This window comes from Schistocerca serialis, chromosome 2 (assembly GCF_023864345.2).
Source record: "Schistocerca serialis cubense isolate TAMUIC-IGC-003099 chromosome 2, iqSchSeri2.2, whole genome shotgun sequence".
Lineage (NCBI taxonomy): Eukaryota > Metazoa > Arthropoda > Insecta > Orthoptera > Acrididae > Schistocerca > Schistocerca serialis.
In genome coordinates, this window is record NC_064639.1 from 345,150,112 (window position 1) to 345,175,527 (window position 25,416).

At 39.0% G+C, this 25,416-nt stretch overlaps 1 protein-coding gene across 1 annotated transcript; it reads left to right on the forward strand.

Annotated features, from left to right (window-relative positions):
- Positions 1 to 3,035: 3,035 nt before the first annotated feature.
- On the forward strand, positions 3,036 to 24,972 carry LOC126455541 (glutathione S-transferase 1-1-like). The gene is made up of 5 exons (XM_050091292.1): positions 3,036 to 3,181; positions 11,166 to 11,224; positions 16,596 to 16,734; positions 19,328 to 19,489; positions 24,752 to 24,972. Exons 1-5 carry the CDS (start codon positions 3,038 to 3,040, stop codon positions 24,911 to 24,913), a joined length of 666 nt encoding a protein of 221 aa, XP_049947249.1. The 5' UTR covers positions 3,036 to 3,037; the 3' UTR covers positions 24,914 to 24,972.
- The last annotated feature ends 444 nt before the right edge of the window (positions 24,973 to 25,416 follow it).

Here is a 25,416-nt window from a genome sequence, read left to right on the forward strand (position 1 = left end):
TGCACATCTTGTGAATGACTTCCTTCAGAATAACGTCATTGCTCGACTTGAGTGGCCAACATGTTCTCCAGACATGAACCCTATCGAACATGCCTAGGACAGATGGCTGTTTATGGCGACGTAACCCACCAACAACTCTTAGCGGTCGACGCCGAATCGCCGTTGAGCAGTGGGACAATCTGGACCAACAGTGCCTTGATGATCATATCGATAGTATGCCACGACGATTACAGGCATGCATCAATGCAAGAGGAAGTACTACTGAGTATTAGAGGTACCACTGTGTACAGCAATATGGACCAATACCTCTGAAGGTCTCGCTGTATGGTGGTACAACATGCAGTGTGTGGTTTTCATGAGTAATAAAAAGGGCGGAAATGATGTTTATGTTGAACTCTATTCCAATTTTCTGTCCAGGTTCCGGAACCGTCGGAACCGAGGTGATGCAAAACTGTTTTTGATGTGTGTATTTTGATACTAGCTGGCCACGCTCTGCTGTGGGTCAATCTGCTTAAATGGAAAAGAGAAAGCACACGTTTGTAACATGCACGGGAATTGGATATGCTTCCTAACCGTGACCCATATTTATTGTTCTTGCAAATTCAGAATCTGCAGTAGTATTCAAATAATAACCCAATAAGCCATAAAGACAACATAACTGTTTGCTAACAACTTTTTACTGGTTTGTATTTGATGTATATACATTAAACAGTGAATCGTCTATTTGAATCTAAATGTTTATTACCGCAACTTGTAAAAAATTGAGGTAAATCCGAAAGGTTTATTTTGGGGTTTTTGGTAACAGTGTATGTATTAAAAACATACGTATATTAAAGAATCATATACTTAAAAACACGGCCATTTTAGAATTTAACGTTGTGTCAAGTTTCAAAGCTATGGGTCAAAACCTTCCGGAGATTTATGATTCTGAGCAAACCAACAATGAAATTTTTTAACGTTTGCCCTTACATAAAATACATGTCAAACATATACCAGATGGTGTTCCAGCAGATACATAAAAATATGTGAGTATACGAAAGCAATGCTGTATCAGAATTTTAAAACAATCGGTGAAGAACTTCCGGAGATTTGAGATTTTAAAGAAACGAATATCATTGTTTGTACTTATGCAGAAACTAAGAATGTTCCTAGTGGCAATCTCCTAATGTTTTTGGTCGAATGCTTCTTTGAAATTTTGATAAAACGTTGCATTGGATTGAACGTGTGTTTTTATGTACCTAATTTTTTAAAACATAAGTAATTTAGTATGTACATGTAATTGTATATGTATATGTAATTTAATATATGTAAAACGTAATTTTTCATAAATTTAAAAATGGAAAAACATTGTTACAAAAATTTCAAAAAGATATATACCTAAAAACACGCCTTTATTAAACGCAACGTTGTGTCAAAGTTGTTTATACGGTTCGTAGAGCACATTAGTTCCCTTCCGGAGATTAAATGACGAAAGTAGTGGCAAGTATGTCAGCTGCTGAAAACATTTCAAAAAAATAAATTTGACACATAATAAATCATTATAGTCGACATGAACACGAAGAGGGAAGAGAGAGATTCACAAATATAAAAATTCTTTCTATTGTAAGCATATCGGCATTTCAATGTTCCGAAGCAATCAGTCGAGAACTTTCGTAGATACACGATTCTGAATACACAAACATTTAAATCCTTATTTATACAGATATAATGATGACCTTAATCTGGTAATGGACGAAATAAACGAGCGAAGACAAATATTCACGTTATTTCCATAGTAAACGACTAAATATGTGTACGTTATCGAAATGGCGATATCCTTGTGACATAAAGAATTTTTATATTTGACGATTTCGATCTTCTCTCGTAGTTCATGTCGACTAAAATGATTTATTATGTGAGTAATTTATTTTATTGTAATTTTGTAAATGGGTTCCGTACTTGCCGCTGTTTTCGTCATTTGATTTCAGAGACGGAATTAATCAGTGCTATCAGTCTACGAACTGTGTAAACGTTTGTGTTATCGTGTTTTAACTGCTTGTATATCGCATTTTCTTAGGTGCATAGTTGTAACCAGTGGAGCATTTGCTTAAACAGCCACGGAAAACTGCTCAAAAGCAAATCAATGGTCATAAATGCACAGTGTGGATTCACTCCTCCCTATCTCTTAAACAAGCATATTCCACGGGGGCTAAATTAGCAGTATTTTTTGTTTTGCTTTGTTTCCTCAAAAATTACGTCGATTAAAACCAAACAAAATGTTACGAAGTGTTGAAACAAAAGCCAAAACAAATGGCGGGCGCATTTTGCAATGACGAACATCTGTGCAAAATTCAATCCAGATCTTTGAGTTACAGTTTCGAACCTTGCCTTGTGAGAACGAATTAGCATCCGTATAGGCCCGTGTAGAAAGGGAAACATTTTCAGAGTAGAGCAACGACACACATAAGAGAAAAGAGAAACAAAGCTCTATCCATACAGGTATTCGAAGACAGATTAGGACCCACTTCATCAAACTAATGGAGTTACAACGGTGCACCCAAATACATAGGACTATATTTTGCACCATCAAACACAAGCAATGTGGTAGAACAGTCCACAGGTGTATTGCCGATGCTTGGTGACCAGTGAAGATAATATTTTGGAGAGCAGCCCTGGCGTCATCATCAGGGGGAAGCTAAAGAACTGTTTGACAAATAAGCCCTTAAAGGTAGGATAATGCCATGAAAGATATATTGCGTTCCCAGTAGGCGCTCACTGTATACTTGAAAACGAGTTTTGATAAAAAAATTATATGCGTAAATATATGTACCTTCACCACAAAGGTGATTGATCCTATACAGTCAAGAGTCACTTTAATTCCTCTTTTCGTTTCCCAAGCAAAAATCGCGCTCGCCTTAAACTCTAATTAGTTATAATGTAACGTCGGCCGATGATGCAAAGCCCTTTTTTTATAACACAAATAAGTCATTTATTAAAAGCTACTTATCCTGTGCAGTTACCGAATTTAAGCACTGACAATATGTTCCAGAAAGCAGCTATGGCGCCAATAATTCTATACGATTACGACGCGAGCCCTCCGTGCACCCTAGTGCGTATTGTGGCCCGCCTGGTTGTCGTCGAGCTCAAGAAAGTGAAACTAAACGACGTCATACAAGAACTGGCTTCTACTGAAATGACGCAGGTGAGTTTAGTGCTATTTACTATTCCAAACTAAAGAGAATACATGAAATCTTGAAAGTAGCTCCTGTGTTTGAAACTACCCGTTTACACACAAGTGCATGCGGTTCCTCTTAGGAAATTGTGCTATACGTGGATTGTGTTAGTGTACGGAGAAATTCCTGTGATATTCATAACGTTACTTAATTGTAAAGTATCGTGCAGAAACACGGTGGAAAAGATTAAAATGTTATATCCTTTCTTGTATATGTTACACAAATTTAACCTGATAGAAATCAGTATTTTCGGATAAATATAAAATTAAATTTTAAATGTTCGTAGTACGACACCACAGTGCAAGTCAAGGACAAGTTTTTCCAGTGAAAAGCATTAAGAAATAAGAACAGGAGTTTAAGGTTTTACGATGAGCTAAATTATGACAGTCAAGTTATGTAGCTAGTTCTGAATCTTCATAACCCCTAATTTCCTGTGAAAGCTTAATATTTTTAGTTCCGTCATTGCAATGAAAAACTACTGCAGATTTTGCGCCTCATGTAAGGCACAATTACTCACTTTTCTTCATTCGAATGCTTTTTAGCATCTCCACTGCTATCGTGACTGGGTAGTAGCACTATCCAACAAACATTTAGGCGGACTTAGGAGTTCTAATTACACAATATATCGACAGCTACTTATAGAAGTAAATCGTCGCACAGACGAAAGCGATAGCTTTGGAAATACCATTTCAATGGAATAAACGTTACTAAATGATAAAATATTATTTACGTCATGGATCAAACCTACAAAGATAAATACTTTCAACGAAACTCAGTGATACGCTTCTCTGAATATGCAAAAGGTGTTAATGAACGTGTGGAACGAACAAATCTAACACAGTTATTTTATTCGCTTCATAATACGCAATTATGTGAAAAATTATTAAAAGCTTTGAAAATTGTAAAAGGTGTAAAAAAAAAAATTGATGAAAAGTTTTCACATACAGTTGGGTGGAATTTTAAGCATTAAATTCAGACAGAAAAAAAGAATATTCTTTTTTTAAATTAGTGAAATATTGTACTATAATTCAGATTATATAGCAGTTACCTCTGAGTGAGGTAAATCTTACGGTTCCATTTCAATAAGTGGAAGAATTTTTCAGTGGCTATATTTTTAGTAAGCATTTAACTTGGACGTAATCCCTGGGCCGGTGGACAGGCGAGAAAGTGTCCCATATATTCGTCGAACGTGCCATACTCTAATAGTACTAGAAATATTTATCATCGCATTTCATTACTTACCGATTTATTCATCCTAGCAAGATTAAGACTATCGGGTCCTCTCTGTACCCTAACAGGAATGTTTTCATTACGTTAATTACGATAAACACGTTATAAGAGACCTTGCATGTAATACAGAATCAGGCATTTAGAAATAACAATAACATGAAAGAGCCATAGTCTTTGCCAAGGGACATAACTTGCTTGCCTCTATGGTCCAGATAGCCGCGCTGTAGGAACTGCAATATCGTATGGGCACCTTTGAAGAGGCCAACATCAATGCTGTTCCTGAAATGGAGCAGCAGCCTTTTCAGTAGTTATAGGGCCAAAAATTTGTGTGATTAACTGGTCAGGCCTTGTAACATCGTCAACATGACCTTGCTGGACGGGTACTGCGAACGGCTGAAAGTAACGGAAAAGCCCAGCTGTTGCTTTTCTGAAGGGGATGATGTTCTACTGCAAGGTTAACTTATGATAGCATTTTCTTGCGTAAAACATTCCTATGTTAAAATAGTCCTTAGTTCTGATACCCAGGCGTTACTCGGTATAATGTCGTCATCAGGAAAAATAAAACTGGTGTTTTACAGATTAGATTAATTAATCGGCTAGGTAGGTTAGAAAATTTTAAAAGGGAAATGGATAGGTTGACGTTAGTTTTCGTGGGAAGTAATGAAATCCAGTGACAGGATGAACAGGTCTTCTGGTCAGTTGAGTATGGGGTTATAAACACAAAATGAATCGGGAATAATGCAGGACTGCGTCGATAATGAATAAGAAAATGGGAATACGAGTAAGCTACTATGAACAGCACAACGAATACATTATCATAGTGAAGATAGCACGGAACAACACCAAAGACTGTAGTACAAGTTAACATGCCAACTAGCCTTGCAGATGATAAATTGAAAGAATATGTGATGAGTTAAAAGAAAATATTGAGATAGTTAATGGAAAGGAACATTTAATTGTCATGGGTGTCTGCTGGAAAGGGGGGGGGGGGGAAGAGGGAGAAACGAAAGAGCAAGCTGCCTGGTAAAAATTTTCACAGGCCTAATTTAATCATTGCTAACACTTTAATAATCATGACGGAAGGTTTAATACGTCGAAGAGGCCAGAAGACGCTGGAAGGTTTCAGATTGAACTCGTAATGGTAAGGGAGAGAGGTGGGAACCAGATTTTAAACTGTAATATCTAGGGGCAGATGTGGAATTCGACGATAGTTTATTTGTTTTAAAATGCGGATTAGAACTAAAGAAACGGCAAAAAGGCAGGAAGTTAAAGAGGTAGGATCTATATAAGTTGAAAGAAGCAGAGCTCGTTTAGAGTTCCAAGCAGAGCAGTAGACAACCACTGACTATAACAGCGGAAAGGAATACAGTAGAAGACGAATAATTAGCTTTGAGAGACAAAATAGTGAAGGCAGCTGGGGATTAGATAGACTAGAAGAAAGACCTAGTGGAAATCCTTGCATATCGCAAGAGATATAAAATATAACTAATTGTAAATTTGTGGTAAGGTCTTACGGGACCAAACTGCTGAGGTCATCGTTCCCTAAGCCTACACACTAGTTAGTGTAACTTAAACTAACTTACGCAGTGGACAACACACACCCATGCCCGAAGCAGGACTCGAATCTCCGACGGGAGAGCCGCACGGACCGTGACAAGGTGCCCTAGACCACGCGGCAAATAAAACTGATGAAAGGAGAAGAGAAATTTAGCTAATGATTTCGGCGAAAAGGAATACAGTGGTCAAAAAATGAGACTGACAGGTAGTGCAAACTGGCAATGCAGGACTGACAATAGGAGAGATGTAAGGTCTTAGAAGTATACATCGCTGTGAAAGAAATACATACCACCAATATGGGAACAGTAGACAGTACCTGTAGGAACGTTAAAGTGACATGCGGAGAAAAGAGAAGCAGCTGTATGAATGCCAGGAGCTCAGATGGAAAGGCAGTACTGAGCAAGTAAGGCAAAGCCGAAAGGAATATACATAATGGTTATATAAGGAAAATGTACTTGAAGGCAAGAAGAAGTAGATAAAGATGAGATGGGAGATATGTAACTGTGAGAAGAATTTGGCAGAGCTCTGGAAGGCCAAATTTGGAACAAGGCCCCTGCAAAAGGCTTACGATCAGATCTACTGGTTAAAATGGTTCAAATGGCTCTAAGCACTATGGGACTTAATATCTGATGTCATTAGTCCCCTATCGTAAAACTACTTAAATCTAACTAACCCAAGGACATCACACATGTCCATGACCGAGGCAGGATTCGAACTTGCGACCGTAGCAGCAGCGCGGTTCCGGACTGAAGCGCCAGAACCGCTCCGCCACAGCGGCCGGCAGATCTACTGGTATCTTAGCGTGAGAGAGCCATGACAAAGCTATTTCACTGGTATCCAAGATGCATGACACAGACGAAATAACTTCAAACGTCAAGAAGAATGTGATAATTCCAATTCCAAAAGACGCAGATGCTGTCTGGTTTGAATATTACTATTAGTTTAATAGCTGGTTGCAAAATACTGACGCGAATTATTTCCCAAAGAATGGTTAAACAGGTACAAGCCGACATCGACGAAGATCAGTTTGGATTCCACAGAAATATAGGAACAAGCAAGACACTAATGGTTCAGTGACTTAACTTACAAGCTAGGTTATACGAGTAGGAAGACAAATTTACGTTTATAGCATTTTTAGACCTAGAAAAAGCTTTTTAAAATGTTGACAGGAATACGATCTTCTAAATTATGAAGTTAGTGGGGTTAAAATTCAGGGAGCGGAAGGTTACATACAATTGTATAGAAAACGGACTGCAATTGTAAGAATCGATGACATGAAAGAGAAGCAGTAGTTGAGAAGAGAGTGACTCAAGGTTGTAGGCTATTCGCGATGTTATTCAATCTGCACGCTGAGCACGCAGTAAGAAAATTTTGGAGAGGGAACTAAAGCTCAGGGAAAAGAAATAAAAACTTTGAGATTTGCAAATGACGTTCTAATTCTATCAGAGGTGGCAAATTAGTTGGAAGAGTGAAACTTCCTCTCGGATTGAAACTGTGAGCTGGACCGAGACTCGAAATCTGGAGCTTTGCCTTTGGAGGAGAAGTGCTCTACCATCTGAGCTACCCAAGTACGACTCACGACCCGCCCTCACAGTTTTAATTACGCCAGTACCTCGTCTCCTACCTTACAAAGGTTGTTGAACCCATTGGCTAGAGTCTGGAAAGGAGAATACAAAATTAGCTTGGGCAAAAGTAAAATAAGGCCAATTGGATGTGCTCTAATTAAATCAGTTGATGCTGGGGGACTGAGACACTAAAAGTACTATATTGAGTTTGATATTTTTGACGATGGCCGAAGCAGAGGGGATATAAAATGTATACCGACAATGGAAAGCAAAGCATTTCTAAAGAAGAGAGATTTGTTAAAACAAAATATAGATTTAAATGTTGGGAAGTCTTTTCTGAAGGAATTTGTGTGAAATGTAGCCTCGCTTGAAAGTGAATCGTGGACGATAAGCAGATCAGAAAATACGGAACAGAAGCTTTTGAAACTTGATGGTACCGAAGAATGCAGAGGAATACATAGTTAGATAACGTATCTAATGATGAATTGCTGAACAGAATTGAGGAGATAAGCAATTTATGACGTAACTTGACTAAACGAGGCGTCAGTTGATGGGACACAGAGAATCATCGATGTATTAATGGAAGGAAGATCGGGGAGTAGAGAAAAAACCGCAAGTTATTCACCATTTGGATTTGCAGTTCCTTGTGTCTACCGTGTTTGCAATTAAAATTGTAGGATGTGAGGTCCACCATATTAAACAGAACTCCCACGAACAAACAGAACTACACACAAGAACTAAACACATAAAACAAATAGCAGTAGAAAATCTTTATGATACCCATATGGTAGACACGTTAAATCAAAAAAATATGTGAACAGTACAAAAATGAACATACCACACAGACACAAATCCTAACCCAACACAGAACAACACGAAACACAGACAACGACTGCCGGCCGGAGCAGCCGAGCGGTTCTAGGCGCTTCACTCTGGAACCGCGCGACCGCTACAGTCGCAGGTTCGAATCCTGCCTCGGGCTTGGATGTGTGTGATGTCCTTAGGTTAGTTAGGTTTAAGTAGTTCTAAGATCTGGGGGACTAATGATCTCAGCTGTTAAGTCCCATAGTGCTCACAGCCATTTTTTTGAACAAACAATGACTACACACAAGACACAACCGAGCAACAACACACACACAGAACGAAATGGCACAGACTAACCTACAACATGAACATTGTTCACAGAATAGACAACATATTATAGAAACAGGGACTCATAATAGGATACAGGACAGCCGCGCGGGATTAGCCGAACGGTCTGAGGCGCTGCAGTCATGGACTGTGCGGCTGATCCCGGCGGAGGTTCGAGTCCTCCCTCAGGCATGGGTGTGTGTGTTTGTCCTTAGGATAATTTAGGTTAAGTAGTGTGTAAGCTTAGGGACTGATGACCTTAGCACTTAAGTCCCATAAGATTTCACACACATTGGAACATTTTAGGATAAAGGACAGAGAACACAACACAGAAAAAGATCAGAACACAAGAAACACCCATGGATAAATTTAAAAGTTCAGGGATATGTGAACCCACATGCAACACTTGCTAGTCAGTGTATATAGGACAAACCTGCAGAAACTTCAAAACCAGATATTCAGAACATCTCAGAGCTTTAAAATGCAACAGCTCTCATAGCACATTTTCTGACGACCTTATAGCCCACAATCACCACCCAACTACGATAGAAACAGACTTAAGAATACTAAAACCCACCCACAGCCTATACAGAAAACTGACTACTGAGGAAAACTTCCACATACAGAAGGCAATAGCAGAAGAAAAACAGGTCATAAATGAATACACTACACTCCGCAAGGGAACACCATTTAACAAATTAAAGGAACCTTACAAAAAAGGCAACACAAACTGGTAAACTCTACCCACGCACAAAAACACACACACTCAGACACACACACACACACGTACACGAAAAATGGATACACTACAATCTGCAAACACTCACGATTTACACACAAAAGGAACACAATGTAAAAGACGACACAAACAGCTAATAAGCGTACAGAAAACACACACGCACGCACACACACATTCAGATAAAATGTAAGGAAAATTCAAATTTGGAGCCGAACTCTCTGGTGAACAAATGAACACTGACTGGGCTGTGACACACATCAACCACAATTACACTGTGTGTTGGTGAAGTATAAAGTGCTTTAACGACCTTATTTGTGAAAATACGTGTTATATTTACGTATGAGTCACAAAACCTGACCATGATGCTGAGAATAAAAGGGCTTGACTCACGAAAACGTAAGTAAGAACGAATATAGCCGCGAAATATCGCGACAAATTAAATTACATTTTAAATAATAGGTTAACTCCCAACAAAATTTCTCATCAGCATCGTTTGGTTGCAGATGACAAGCTACTTATAATAAATAATACACAAATGGCCTGGAATAATCATGCACACCGAGTGTAAAGGTATTCACCAAAAGAAACGAACTATTGTTTGACCTAAATATCCACATAATTTTGTAATCATCTAATAAAAATATTCACATTGCAGAATAAGTAAAACGGAAACCCACTGATGATGGTACAGTGGTGCTGAAACATGTTTGGGTAGTGGGAGAAAACGGTGTTTTGCATAATTGACGTACCTCGCATCCTAAAAATAGAAACAGCAAGAGTCGAAAATAGTAATCAGGTTCAAATATATGTAGGTTGCAGTAGTTATTTGGGGATGAAGAGGCTTGCAGAGTATAGAGTAGTTTATAAAGCTGCATCAAACCAGTCTTTGGGCAGAAGACCACGACAATCATGAGATAAATGAAGACGAATAAAGGAGACGAAAATTTAATTTTCATGGGTGTATAAGAAAATAGAACTGAGAAGAGGTATGAAAAGCGAGGCCACCTGCTAGCTTAGTGCATGTATCACAATTTTATCACTGCCATCACATGGTTTATGAATTAATAGGCTGTGTACTTGTGAGAGACCTGAAGACATTGGGAAGTTTCAGAATCATTATATACAAGTAAGAGATTTCGAAAACACATTTTAAATATTTCCCGGGGCACATGTGTACAGTGGCCACAATGTAGTTTATGAACTGCATACAGGGAGAAAAACTAAGGAAATCATGGTTTTCTGGCGACGTAGTAACATTGACCGATACAACAGCCAATGAGCTGGGTTAGCAGTTGAACGGAACTAATAGTCTTGAAAGGAGGTTGCAAGACGGATATCAACAAAAGTATAACAAGATTTATGGAAATGTACTCTAATTACATGAAGTCATTAGCTTATAAGCAGCGAAGCGTAATTACTAATACAACCTAATCAGAAAACATGACATCTTTCATTACCCAATTCTGTAGAAGGTCGTTGTAATTAAACGGCTAAGTACTGCACTAGACGGATTTTCTAGCCAGTGTTTCTTTAGCTTTCGATTTCTCGTTAAATCTTCGTTAGAAGATTTTTATGTATTTTCTGTACTTTCCTTAATAATTTCTTAAACGATGTGCATTGCGTTGTTATCTTAAAGAAAAATAATGTGTAAATGGGTAATTCAGATGAAATGATATCCTCTAGGGTAACACGATGTGCAATGCCATAGTTATGTGCTCTATGTTGTTTCAGAAAAACCCGCAGCGCACAATTCCGACGCTGGACGACAACGGTTTAATTCTTGCTGAAAGGTTAGTGCAAACATAATCTTATAACACACGGGGAAGGATTAGCAATGGCGAACTCGCTAGTAAGGACATTCAACAGTCTGGGACTAGTGTCGTGTCTACTGAAAAAAAGGGACGTTTCAGTCATAAAAGAAAAGCCAGTAATTGTTCAAATGATTATTTTAAAAGTAAATAATTTGTTCGACACAGTCATAACAATTTAAGTTCCAGATTCCCTATTTCGGCCGTCATCGGCCTTCTTCAGATTATAAGACAGATGATATAGTTCTCTCCAACCACTGAGGAAACCACTTTGTCGCTGAGACTTTCTTATAGTGTATGCTTTTGCCCACCCAGATCGGAAAAACGAATTAATTATTCATATACAGCCTCTTTGGCTGTGCTACACTGTAAGGATGTTTTGTTATATTTTTCTCTCAACAGGTTTCAAAGTTCGTCTATGTTTTCATTTTTGGAATTCCTAATCTCAATCGGTAAAATCGAAAACCCTAGAGGGTAACTTTGTTGTGCGTCTGTCCGCTTGCCTGTCTAACCGACTGCTAAAAATGCTTTTCCTCGGGGGAGGGTAGATGTATCAAGTCGAAATATATGTCTACGGTCCCATGACGGTGTAAATAAATGAAGCTTCGTAGTCAGGCACGGTCATTTATGTCATATATTTTGATACTCGCAAACTCACTCATCAAAACCTATGGGGTACTTCCTGTTGCCTCGGAATCATTAAATTTTGCAAGAAGCAAAGTTTCACAATACAACGACAGGAAAAAATCGACTTATTAATTTATAATTACATTCCCCCTCCCCCCAAAAAATTGTCATTTGTTATCTGACTGCCTGTCCGTCCATCAGTCTTTCTCAGGAACTGATCGACGGACGGTTCAACTTGAAATTTGTGTCACGTACTAATATCTCAGTTCTCTTGGCAGTGTAATAAACGTAAGCTCCGAAGTCTATACAATAAAAAGATACGGCTGTTTATGTTACATGTTTTGATACTCGCAAACTCAATCATCAAAACCTGTAGGATATTTTCCGTTGACTAGAACCATAAAATCTTGCAAGAAACCAGATTTCACATTACAAGTAAAGTGGAAAAAGCATTCATTTGTTATCACATCACACAAAAAATATTTCTTTTCTCATTTGCTAGTCGACTTCAGTTTTAAAACATTCCCAACAGTCTTGGTATTCTATGCCTATTTCAATGTCGATAACAGATATAAGTCTTAGATTTTATATTCGCGCTATGGATGTACAGTCTATGTACATAATTAAGGTTTTTTTTACGGACTACAAGGCCTGGTTGTACATTTTGCACTACTTAGTGCCCTTCGTACAAGAACTGCACAGTGCTAGAGTGCGGTAACCTATAACACAATCACGCCTGAAATCAAGTCTCTTGTTTACGGTTGCCAGTTTAGTGCGTCGAATGACTAAACTGAAGGTATATAAAGTGAAACGCCATCTCTCTTGACTACTAATCCCTGGACTACAGTCTTCATCTCTCGTGTGCAAGCCTCTTCGTCTCTGCAGAACTATTGCAGCCTAGATCCACTACGACCTGCTTGCTGTAGAGAATCTTGCTCTCTCTACAAATCTTATACGCCAAACTTCTCTCTGAACCATGTTTACTATTCGTTGATGCCTCAGAATCCCCTTTAATAATTACGTTCTACCGTAAAATACTTCCCTCGCCAGTCAGTTCAGTATACATTTATTTGTTAACCTATACATTATGATTTAGCCTTCTTCTGTTGCACCACATTTCAATAGCGTCTGTTCTCTTCTTGCCGTTCCTGCTTATTCCACAAGTTTCACTCTCATTTACAGCTACATTGTAGACAAATACCTTTCGAAAATACTTACCAACACTTACATTTGGTGTCTTTGTTCTCCTTCAATAGCGTGTAATATTAACCACATAGTCTTGGCGTCTATAGTTCAAATCGTTGCTTGTACTCTTCGGAGTTCGGACTTTTCTGACTTTATGTTTGTGCATGTCGTTTCATAATTCTAACAGCCGTGCTTCATTTCTAGTAAGATAATTCTCCGTTTATAACGCCCCTTCTTCTCTTTTTGGCACCTCTTTGAACGAAAGGTAATGCAAATGCAAGCCGTGTATGAGCTCCATCACCCAGCTATGTACCTAATCTGCTTGTAATGTTCCACACTTAATCTAGGACAAGGTAATGAATTTTATAAATTAATGTTTAATTCTAAATTTCTTTGCTGATTTTATCACATTCAGTACTATTTTACTAAAAATTTATGAAACTCTTTACTTTTTTTTCGTACTTGGCAACTGTATTTTCGTATATTGTCAGTGACTTAGATACACAGGCTATGATTTACAGAATATTTACGAAATGTTTACTGTTTAACATAAAAAATTTTTTAACATCTTTCCTATAGTATTTACCGTACAAAAGATTCGCAAATTTATCTGTCTTTCAGAACGTCGATCATGACCGTCACGTTCTTTGTATATTATGATCGTAATGTGTTTTTATGCCTCTTGCAGCTGTATTGCGAGATAATCGCCCGTTATAAGGTATGCCAAATGTAAATACGTATATGTATGAAAGAAATTAATCTGTGGTATCTGGCACAAAATAAATTTCTTTTTGTTATCAGTCGTTCAGTCGCGTGACTGGTTAAGTGTTGCCCACCACCACTTACCCTTGAGGCGCGTTCTGAAGCTGTAGTCAGAGTGAAACTAATATGTCAAGGATGCTACTGAAGGGATGATATTTGAAAAGATTCGATCACCCACGTTCTGTTACAAGACTGACTGAGGAATTCGTGAGCCTTAACATTACAAAAGAGACTTCACTGGAAGATTTGTAGTTTGTGGTAGTGTGGTGTCCTTTGAAGACTGTGACAAAATTCTGTCTGTAGAACAACAAAATATGAGGTAGAAACATTTTACGGTCTCAATGTGCCACTAAATCTGTAAGAATCATTAATGTGAACACCTGACGTCATACTGGGTGAATTTCTTTGAACTTGTCCATGACCGATTTTTTCCGCATACTTGATTTCTTGCAGCAATAACGTTGACGTCTACGGCTCATTAAACGCTAATATTGTTTTCATTATTCGGATTAACAGCACTATTTACTTACCAATACTGTTGTGTATAGCCTGTGAGGCAGAATGTTGGGCTTCTGTAAGTGTTTAATGTAGCTGCTTAAAGCGTTCTGTATGCGTTAACATCACTATGTTTTCGTGTACCAGGCAAATTGTCACCACATACGCGCCTCGTATCAGAGAATACGTAATGGATTCACCGCGTCGTTCTGTGTTATCCTCCACTTCTTCTCAGAGACAAGCAGCAATCGGACTAGGGAATTACCATTCAATGTTTTAACACCGTTGAATGTTTTAACACAATAACACAAACGGTTGTGTTTCAATGGTGTAGTAATTTGAAAGCATGGAGTCTTCACAAATGCATTGGCATTGCGTTGTACTATATCCCAGGTAACCATCGTCGTCGATTATGGAGGTGACCTGTGGAGAGAAATCATTCTCCCAGTGTATCGAAATGACATAGCGGTGTAGCTTCTAGCCCCTGGTATGCGTACAGATCAAGAAAACTATACAGCATATCGGTACGCCACGAACATCCTGCGACCTCATGTGATACCTCTCACTTGACAATATCGTTCTGCAGTTTTACAACAGGTCGGTGCTCGTTCACACATGGAGCGGGTCTCTACGAACGGTGTGCGTGGTGGTGAGGTAGTCCCATGTGCAGAAAGATCTGCAGTTCCCTCCTCGATAGAGTACGTGTGGAAGTAGCTCGGACGTCAAGTCATTTCCTGTGCCAGTACTAACAAGGGAAACTCCCCTCAGAATTAGTGGTAAGGGGGCTCAGTGAACAGCCCGTCAAAAACTGAACAAAGACCAAACTTGAAAACAGGAAGAAGGTGTACTGAACTGTGAAAAAAAAAGCAAAATAGAAACACTGAACGGTCCAAGGATAAGAAATGTAATTAAGAGAAACGTAAAGCAGCAACGGCGTCGTGATTAAGTGGTCACGGTGTTGAACCGCCAAGCGAGCGAGCGATGTTTCAACCTCCCTCGGGCATTTTTTTTTCCCCCTCGCTGCACGCTGTATTGATATTTGCGTCTGTGTCAAGGCGTAACGTCCGTTTCAACACAGCAAACAGGGACCTTTAATGACAGTTGATTCTGCAAGACTATTAGCATCCGAAAGGGAATGGCTTTAGAATGGGAACCGTTTGATAACAAGGCGGCAAGCAACCCGAATCCTCCAGCGGAAAACACATCTGTTGTGTCATACACAGCATACCTGATAGTACGTGTGTCATATCATAGGAACCTCTTGACGACGCATCTAATTTGTACGCCTGGTAAATGAGTGAGATATGCCTCCTTGCGCGATTTAGGAGTTCGTTGAATGTGAATGTAATCGCTCCGAAGGACATGATGAAAACATAATAGTTTGTCACATAAGCTGCAACAAATGAACGTAACTGTTTCTCAATCACACAGTTTCTATGTGCTCCGTCAGAACATCTGTTTTTAGCGTTTCTGAAGCTGCGTTCCGTTTTGCAAGGTTAAACTCTTAAATACCTTCGTTGTAACATAGGTCAGAGCCGCTTTTTTGTTATTTCGGTGAGACGTCTATTTGGTATCTTGCCTGCTCTCACTGTCGATCACATTTACTTGCGACGGTAAAGTTTTCTTACCACGTACCTCATTTTCTATAGCCAATGTATCGTATGACAGTTGCCAAGGCAACCGAAAGAGAACAAACATTTCAATGACCAACGGACAGTTCATAATACCGAGAAAAATGAGATAGCACGAGGGAGTTTTCAACACGGCTCGTCCGGTTTATAGCCCAACAGTGTAACCACTTAAACACGACGCCGCGGCTATTAGATTTGTTTTGATATTGCACTTGTTCGGCTTGGACCGTTTACTGTTTCTATTTTGCTTCTTTTTCACAGTTCAGTACACCTTCTTCCTCTTTTCATGCTTGAACTGTGTTCAGTTTTTGACAGGCTATCCGCTGGGTTATCTTACCACTAAATGTGAGGGAGATGTGATGGGGAGTTTCCCTTTTACGAACCAGTTACAATAGCTGCGGCTCAGCTTGCTTCATGAGGGGCTGGAGTGACTCTGTCAAACCCTTCCCAACGGAATCTGTGAATGGATTCAGGCCAGAGGTGGTGGAACATCATACCACCAAGTTCCTTATAAACGTGACTCGATGTTGTAACCACTGAACTAACATCACATACCATCTCTTTTATTCTCAGGCTGCGTATTTTGTTTTAATAATTTCATGACCATCTTGTTTTCGGCACATAATAATAATAATTATTATTTTCTTTTACAGCCGTGCTATCGCTATGTATCTAATATCGAAATATGCGAAGGACGATTCACTGTACCCGAGTGACCCGTCTAAGCGAGCTCTTGTAGATCAGCGGCTGTTTTTTGACTTCGATATCTATGGAGCTATTGGGAAAATCTGGGTAAGTTCTGCAGCAATTCAACCTGTGAAAATACATGAGTAACGCTCGCACAATCTAAAGAAAACATGTCGGTTCTTGATCTGATTTATTTTTCTTGCCTGCACAGATACCTACCTGCTTATCTCCTTGTAAATCATCGGGCATCACGCTGTCGAGTAGTTTGTGACGCATGGTTTGAGCACGAGAAAGCACGATCTAGGAACACAAACTGTGGTAGGAAACTACTTCGTAACCTAACTGGTGGTGATCTGGAAAACATTGTAGAATAGCAAACAAAGAAAGAAACGGTTATTTTCTACAGTTTTCACTCTAGCCGAATATCACCAATTTTTTGAAGTGTTCTGTAGCCACTTCGTGAGTTACAGCAATTCATTACAACGAAAGAACATTCCTCTTCATTCAACATTAAGTCAACAGAGAAATTCAACCTCCTTGTCTGCTAAGTGTGTGTCACTAGCTCTGTGAGAATGAGTTACAGTACATTCAGATATATTACAAAAAACAAGCAATATGTGAAGATTGCAACTTCTCACCTAGCATGTGACGCTAAGTAGTATGGATTTTACTGAAATGCTGTGGACATTCTAGTCTGAAAACGCAAACCAATCGAGAAACTCTGTTCTGTGAATTCATGAGAATGAAAAAGATGCCGAAGCTCAAAAACGTTGAGACGTGGTTGTAACTTATCCATCTTAATCAAAGTTGATGTAGAGAAAACAGTAAAAGAATACAAGGAGAAATTTCGAAAACGGACTTACATTCAGAGAAATAAATAAAAATATTGAGTTTCGACGTTGTCATTAATTTTGCCAGGGAAAGCAAAAGACTTAGGTGATTACCTGTAAACTGGTTGTAAGATGAACATCAATAAAATTACAATAAGGATAATAGAGAATAGCAAAATTAAGTTTGGAAATTTTGGAGTGCATGGAATAAGAAATGAGATGCTGTAAGTCATAGTCGTATATTGAGCACCAAACTGATTGACGCCATAACAGTGAAGAGGACATTAAAAGCAGACTAACAGCAAAAAAAACGTTTCTAAAAAGGGAGAAACATGTTACCTTCGAATACAGATAATTAGATTTTTTTTCAAATTTTTTTCTGTGTGGAAATGCAACGTAAACTATAGTCAGTACAGACAAAGAGAGAACAGAAGCTTTTCATATGTTGCGTTGTAGAAGAATGCTGAACATCATATGGATAGAGCCGATAACCAATGACAGAATACTGAATCGTTGTACGGGGACTACAATATAGCGTAGATTCACATGACAAATCATGAGGCATCGAAAAATAGTTAACGCATTAAGTACCGGATATTTTTATTTATGCTTATCGTAGTGGCCTGATATTGTATGGTGCTGATTTGCATGTAGAGAACACAACGTAAGTGTCTAGGAGGACCTGCAATGTGTTATCGGTACAGTAGTTTTACTCCACAAAACAGTATTTCATCGGCTAGCAGTTTTGTGTAGGCACATAATGATACAAAAAATTACTTCTCATCAACTCTGCATCAGTTTTATTGTAAACTTGAACATAAAAAGTTTCTGCACGTTGTGAATCAATAATTTTTGATGCCAATAGAAAGGAACCACTTTTCATAAACTATAATCCTGACATAATTGTAAACTACATTTAAAAATAATAATCACATCCACTATATTATTGAGCACAAGAATAAATGAAATCCGAATCTGCGGAAATAATATTTCGGTCATCATTTGCAAAATCCTAATTCGTCTCTCTACCCCAACCCTATGGGGGAGAGAGGGAGAGTTTTAGTTTTAGCGAATCAAAATTTACGAGGTAAATAAATATTTTTTATGTATCCGTAACCATTTTCCACGCAAAAATGAGAACATGGATTTTCTTGAATTACAGCGCCAGCTACCAAGAATCAAAACAAATGTTTAAGAGAAAATGTACATAGTTTTTGATGTAGAATCTGATTCTGCAATGAAAAATGGAGGTTCCCATTTGAAATTTTAAAGTTGCCTCCCACCCCATCCCCAGGGGACTGGGGTGGGGGTCAAATTTTAGCACCAGGATGTCCCCCTCGAAAATAATCAACTTTGGATTCTACGCATTTTTTCGTCTGAAGCTTATTTTTCGAGTTATTCTGCTTTGTCAACTTAAAATTTACACCCTGCACACCATAACGGATATGTCTGTTATGTGTTGTACATCTTTATTCCTGTGGTAAGTAGCATCTGAAACGAGATCCTTTACTGACAGCCTAACCATAAGTAATAAACTGATATAAAGAATGTGAGATTATGTAAAATATAAAAATTTAAAACACATGTTAGCTGCACAGTGATCCTGCGGGTGTATAGGTTAAGAAGACAGTTCAATAACTTATAGCGGTTAGTGTAGCGAACATGGTAAGTAGCATCTGAAACGAGATCCTTTACTGACAGCCTAACCATAAGCAATAAACTGATATAAAGAATATGAGATTATGAAAAATTTAAAACACATGTTAGCTTCATTTTCATATTATTTTGTCATAGTAAGTAAACTTTTTACGTATATTTTGGTCTATGATCGATAACAAAGATCTGTCAATATTTCTTTTTGCCTGCAGTATGCAGTTATTGACGAAAAAGCACCAGACCAGACGTATGTGGACAAAGTAAACGGTGGACTAGAGACTTGGAACAGAATGCTAGAAGGAAAGCAATGGCTCGCAGGGGATAACATCACACTGGCTGATTACTCTGCTGCTCTAATTGTGTCAACAACTCAGGTAGTTCTGTTCTGTTTATGCACATTTAGTCTCTAAGAGAAAACACAGAAGTAATAGCTAAGAATTCAATTTTCGAGTTGTTATGAAACAAATAAAACTGTTATGTTGACTGTGTTGAATCGATCTGACTTCTCTTCCGTCACGGTATTATACTGCCTCTTACGTAACCCTTACTCAGTTAACACGAGTTTATTTGTACGCGATATCCTATTTTCTCGTCTGAATTTTTTCGTTTAAAATGCTGAAACAATGTAAATGCTTTGGTTTTAACTATCAGCCTTTATTTTATAAGACTGTACTTCTTGCTTTGCATGTTTATATCTCCTTTACTAGGACATTTCTTAAACACATAATTAATAAATTATATGTACTTTGGAATTACTTTAGATTTTAAAGTGTATTGCCTATGTACAGAAGAAATCTCAATTCCATTGTCAACGGAATTTTATATCAGCATAAAGCAGATGCAAGCTGCAAGTTGTACTCTGCTACCTGTACTTACTAACTTTAAAGCGATCCTGCGGGTGTATAGGTTAAGAAGGCAGTTTCACTAATTGATAGCAGTTAGTGCAGCGTATTTTCTGACGTTATTAATGCGATAACATATGTGAAATGTGATTAGATAGCAACAAGACAAAATCGCAGCAAACCACTGTTCCAACGTCAGTTGAAGAGGTCCCATAAACATCTACCCTACTATATTACACGTAAGAAAACGCCTCACTCATATATCGTTCTTCTTCTTATCTTTGCACCTGAAAGTATTCCGTGAAAACCGGTTGAAGTTCTAGGAATGGTGTCAAGGAAAACTGTAAACTAATGCGGGTTTCTGTTCAAGATATGTGTATAGATGAGACATCGCTTTCAAACCATTGACAAATCAGTAACATTCCAATATGCACCACCAGTCAGTTGAATATCCACACTGGGTGCTGAAGGTGAAAAAGAATAATGTTGGTCTTTCAATGAACGTTTTGGAATTTCGCGAATAATTGGGATTAAAAAAAGCACAGTTATGTACACCTCCGAAGATATGCTGCCACGCTTATTGCCAGACATCAGGTTGGACATAAGACACTCTTGTGGTACCAATATGGTGGATATCGCACTCATTCTTTACAGATAATTACAGGCCTTTGCATGAAATTTGGAAGTCGTTCGACTGGTCGTCCATGAACACAAAACAGCATATACACCTAATAGTTTTCACTGCCCTTTTGTTGTGAATAATGTTAAAAGAAATAGTCTATTAGGAAATACAGACTCCAGAAGACAAAAATGTCCTTCAAGAGAGGACTGTGCTACAAGAAGGGTAAATGACATTCAGCGTTAAACAAGGTCTGTCTGGAATTGCATGAGTCAATCAATTCCCATGGTCAGCATTTTGACCACTTGTTGTGTCTGTTGTGGTCTTCAGTCAAAAGACTGGTTTGGTGCAACTCTCCATGCTACTCCATCCTGTGCAAGCCTCTTCATCTCCGAGTAACTACCGCAGCCTACAAATGGTTCAAATATCTCTCAGCACTATGGGACTTAACATCTGAGGTGATCAGTCCCCTAGAAACTAGAACTACTTAAACCTAACTAACCGAAGGACATCACATACATCCATGCCCGAGGCGGGATTCGAACCTGCGACCCTAGCGGTCGCGCGATTCCGGACTGAAGCGCTCGGCCACATCGGCCGGCCCACAACCCACATCCTTCGGAATTTGCTTAGTGTATTCATTTCATTCTTAGTCTCTCTCTACGATTTTGACCCTTCACTCTTCCCTCTAAAGCTACATTGGTGCTCCCTTGATGCCTCAGAATGTGTCCTATCAACCGATCCCTAGTCAAGTTGTGCCAGGAATTCCTCTTCTCCCCAGTTCTACGTGATATACCCATCTAATCTTCAGCATTCTTCTGTAGCACTATATTTCAGAAACTTTTATACTCTTCCTATCTAAACTATTTATCGTCCATGTTTCACGTCCATACTTGACTACAATAGAAGCAAATACTTTCAGAAAAGACTTCCTAACACATCTATATTCGATGTCAGCAAATTTCTCTTCTTCGGAAACGCTTTCCTTGCCACCGCCAGTCTGCATGTTATATCCTATCTACTTCTACCGTCATTAATTACTTTGCTGCCAAAATAGCTAAACTCATCTACTACCGTAAGTATGATATTTCCTAAACTGACTCCTCAGCATCACCTACTTTACTTCGACTACATTCCATTATCCTCGTTGTGTTTTTGTTGAGGTTCATCTTATATTCTCCTTTCAAGACAATGTCCTTTCTATTAAACTGGTTTTCCAGGTTCTTCGCTGTCTCTGACAGAATTACAATATCATCGGGAAACCTCAAAGTTTTTATTTCTTCTCCCTGGAGTTTAAATCGTACTGCAAATTTTTCTTATGTTTCCTTTACTCGTTGCTCAATATACTGGTTGAATAACACTTGGGATAGGATCCAACCCTGTCTCATTCCCTCCTTAGCCACTGCTTGCTTTTCGTGACCCTCATCATTTATAACTGCCATCTGGTTTCTTTACTAATTGTAAACACCCTTTCGCTCCCTGTATGTTACCCTGGTACCTTCAGAATTTCAAAGAGAGTGTCGCACTCAACATTATCAGAAGCTTTCTCTAGGTCTATAAATGCTATAAAAGTAGGCTTGTTTCACCTAAACCACCCTTCTAAGGTAAGTCGTGGGGTCAGTATTGCCTCGCGTGTTCCTACTTTTCTGCGGAATCCAAACTAATATTTCCCGAGATGGGCTTCTACCAGCTTTTCCATTCGTCTGTATAGAATTTGTGTTAGTATTTAGCAGAAGTGACTTATTAAGTTGATAGTTAGGTATTGTCACACCTATCAGCACATGCTTTCTTTGGAACAGGAATTACTATATTTTTTCTGAAGTGTGAGGGCATTTCGCCTGTCTCATACATCTTGCTCACCAGATAGAAGAGTTTTACATGGCTGGCTTTCCCAAGGCAATCAGTAGCTCTGACGGAATGTTGTCTACTCCCAAGGACTTGTTTCGACTTAGGCCTTTCAGTGCTCTGTCAAATTGTTCACTCAATATCGTATCTCCCATCTCTCTTTCATCTACGCCCTCTTGCATTTGCATAATATTGCCCTCAAGTACATCGCCCTTGCATAGACCCTCTATGTATTCCTTTCTGCTTTCCCTTAGGACTGGTTTTCCATCTGAGCTCTTGATATTCATACAGGCCACTTTAGTTTTCCTGTGATATAAGCTTCTGCACCATTGCATGTTGTGGAAGACATAATAGCGTACATACTAGGGGTAGACAAATATATTACGTAGACACCAAAAGCACAACATGTTACCATGTGTGGCAGAGCGGTTCTAAATGGTTCAAATGGCTCTGAGCACTATGGGACTTAACTACTGTGGTCATCAGTCCCCTAGAACTTAGAACTACTTTAACCTAACTAACCTAAAGACATCACACACATCCATGCCCGAGGCAGGATTCGAACCTGCGACCGTAGCAGTCGCGCGGTTCCGGACTGAGCGCCTAGAACCGCTAGACCACCGCGGCCGGCCGAGCGGTTCTAGGCGCTTCAGTCTGGAACCGTGCGACCACTACGGTCGCAGGTTCGAATCCTGCCTCGGGCATGGATGTGTGTGGTATCCTTAGGTTAGTTAGGCTTAAGTAGTTCTAAGTTCTAGGGGACTGATGAACTTAGATGTTAAGTCCCATAGTGCTCAGAGCCGTTTTTTTTGTTACCATGCCCAGTACGTTGCAGGTACTGGCTTTCCACTGGCATTCAAAACGGCTCCAAGTCGTGTTGCAAAGGATAAACAGAGGCCATATGTGGTTTTCAGGGGAATCATAGACCATTCTTCCTGTAAAATAGTGGCACATTAGTTAAGTACGACGGTGATCACGTCCCCTTCTCTCCAAGTAGGCCATAAAGGCTCAATAATACTGATATCTGCTGAATGTGGCCGCCCAGTGGGATGCTCACAAAACCAGTCCTGGACGATGCGAACTGTGAGAACAGAGACACTGTCGTCTTGGAACACGTCCTCACCGTTGGGAACAAATATTGTGCCATGGGATGGACACATAATTCTTGACAATAATGTCCCTTGCAGAGAAGCATGTGACCCACGATATGGCTGCCCGAATCTTATCCGAACTCCCGCCGTGTTTCACTCTTTGGGCGTAAACTGAGCCGTAAGTTCGAAACAGTGTGAAGCAAGACTCTTCCGATCAAAGAACTTTCTTCCACTGCACCATAGCCCCGGGTTTTATAGCTCCGGCACCACGTTATCCTTTGACGGGCATTTGTGTCATTGATGTGCGATTTTGGAATCCCAGCCCTATGTTCCCTGCTTACGGAGCTCCCTTCGTATTGCTTTGGTGCTGACAGGTTTCACGAGGTCGACATCATGTACTGCAATGAAATTTGCATCTGAAGTCCTCATTAATTTTTATCACAATGCTCTTCGATGATTGTCTGTCACGCTTATGTCCGCATTGTGGCATAATGGATGATGTTTTTCTGGTTTCCCTCTATGAGATATAAATCTCTGATGCAGTGCCTCGTGAAATACCAAACACTTGCGCTACGATGGTTACGAAAGCACCAACCATACGAACACAAATAACTTGCGTAGATTCGAATTCACTTAGCCCCTACATAGTGCACTCAACACTTGGCAGAACACTGACACTTGCAATCTCTTCGGGTTTTGCTTATGTGCCGTTTGTGATCAAATACTACAGTGAAATCTGCAGGCTTGCCTAGCATCTGCAGCTATGCATTTTACAAGATGTTTCCATATTTTTGTCCAATCCGTGTACGAGCTGATTGTTTTCTTACATTTGGTGCAATACCGAAAGGTAAATTGCGACGCTGTCTTCTTATTTGTCTTTGATTAAGGTCATGTATCGTAAATTGTCGAAGTCTTCTTCTTAAGGTTAAAAAAGTTAAATAGCTGTTAGTAACCTCCCACAAAACAATGTTGATATATGAATTTGGCAACAATAAATATTACAGATAACTTGCGTAGGTCATAAATTCGCCACACTGTGCGCTATAACTAGGGAAAAGCCGTACGTCAATATGTTTACTTGTTTTGTATATGTTCTAGTTCTCTGTCTCATGTGCTTAAGCATGTTTACTGGGAGAACGCTATTGAATATAATGTATATTTTAAATGTTCTCTTTGTAAATGTGAGATGACTGATATAGTGTATCCGCTGGTAATATATTCCTAAATCTTCTGTTACAGATTGTTCCAAAAACTGAATTTAATCCATACAAGTACAAAAATATTGCTGAGTGGCTCTCTAGAGTTGAGAGCTCTAACCAAAACTACGCAGACGAGATGAAAGTATTTCGTGAAGCCGTGAAACCTCATCTAGAAAAGATACAAAAAAAATCAAAGTCATAATTTTTGGAGTACCCTTTGTTTTGCATATATTTCACAAATAAAGTTTTAAATTAAAAATATATTAATTTATTAAGGAGCTGATAAGTACCTTTTCAGTTCTGCTTATGTTAAAGATACAAGTATGCATTTTTATTTTCAGTTCTTAGTGTGACATACTCAGTTACCAATTACATACAAAAGTGTGTTTAAAATATGAACTGCCGTTGATGTGGACTGAGTGGCACACCAGATGTAACACTTCGACGATATGTAAGGAATGGGTCGCCAGATTGTAAACATAAAGTCACTTTCACCTTCACCTCCAGCATCATTCGTCTGAAGTATTTACGTTCGTCTGAAGTATTTTTCTCGATGACTAAAACACGCCATGTATTATCGTGTGTAGGTAACATTTATAACACGAGCAAAAGTTTTGAAAAATTCTGCTGGTGACCTCACTGACCCTACAAAATAAAACATTCTTGGAAATGCTATGTATATGAACAAAGGGACAGTGAACTTAC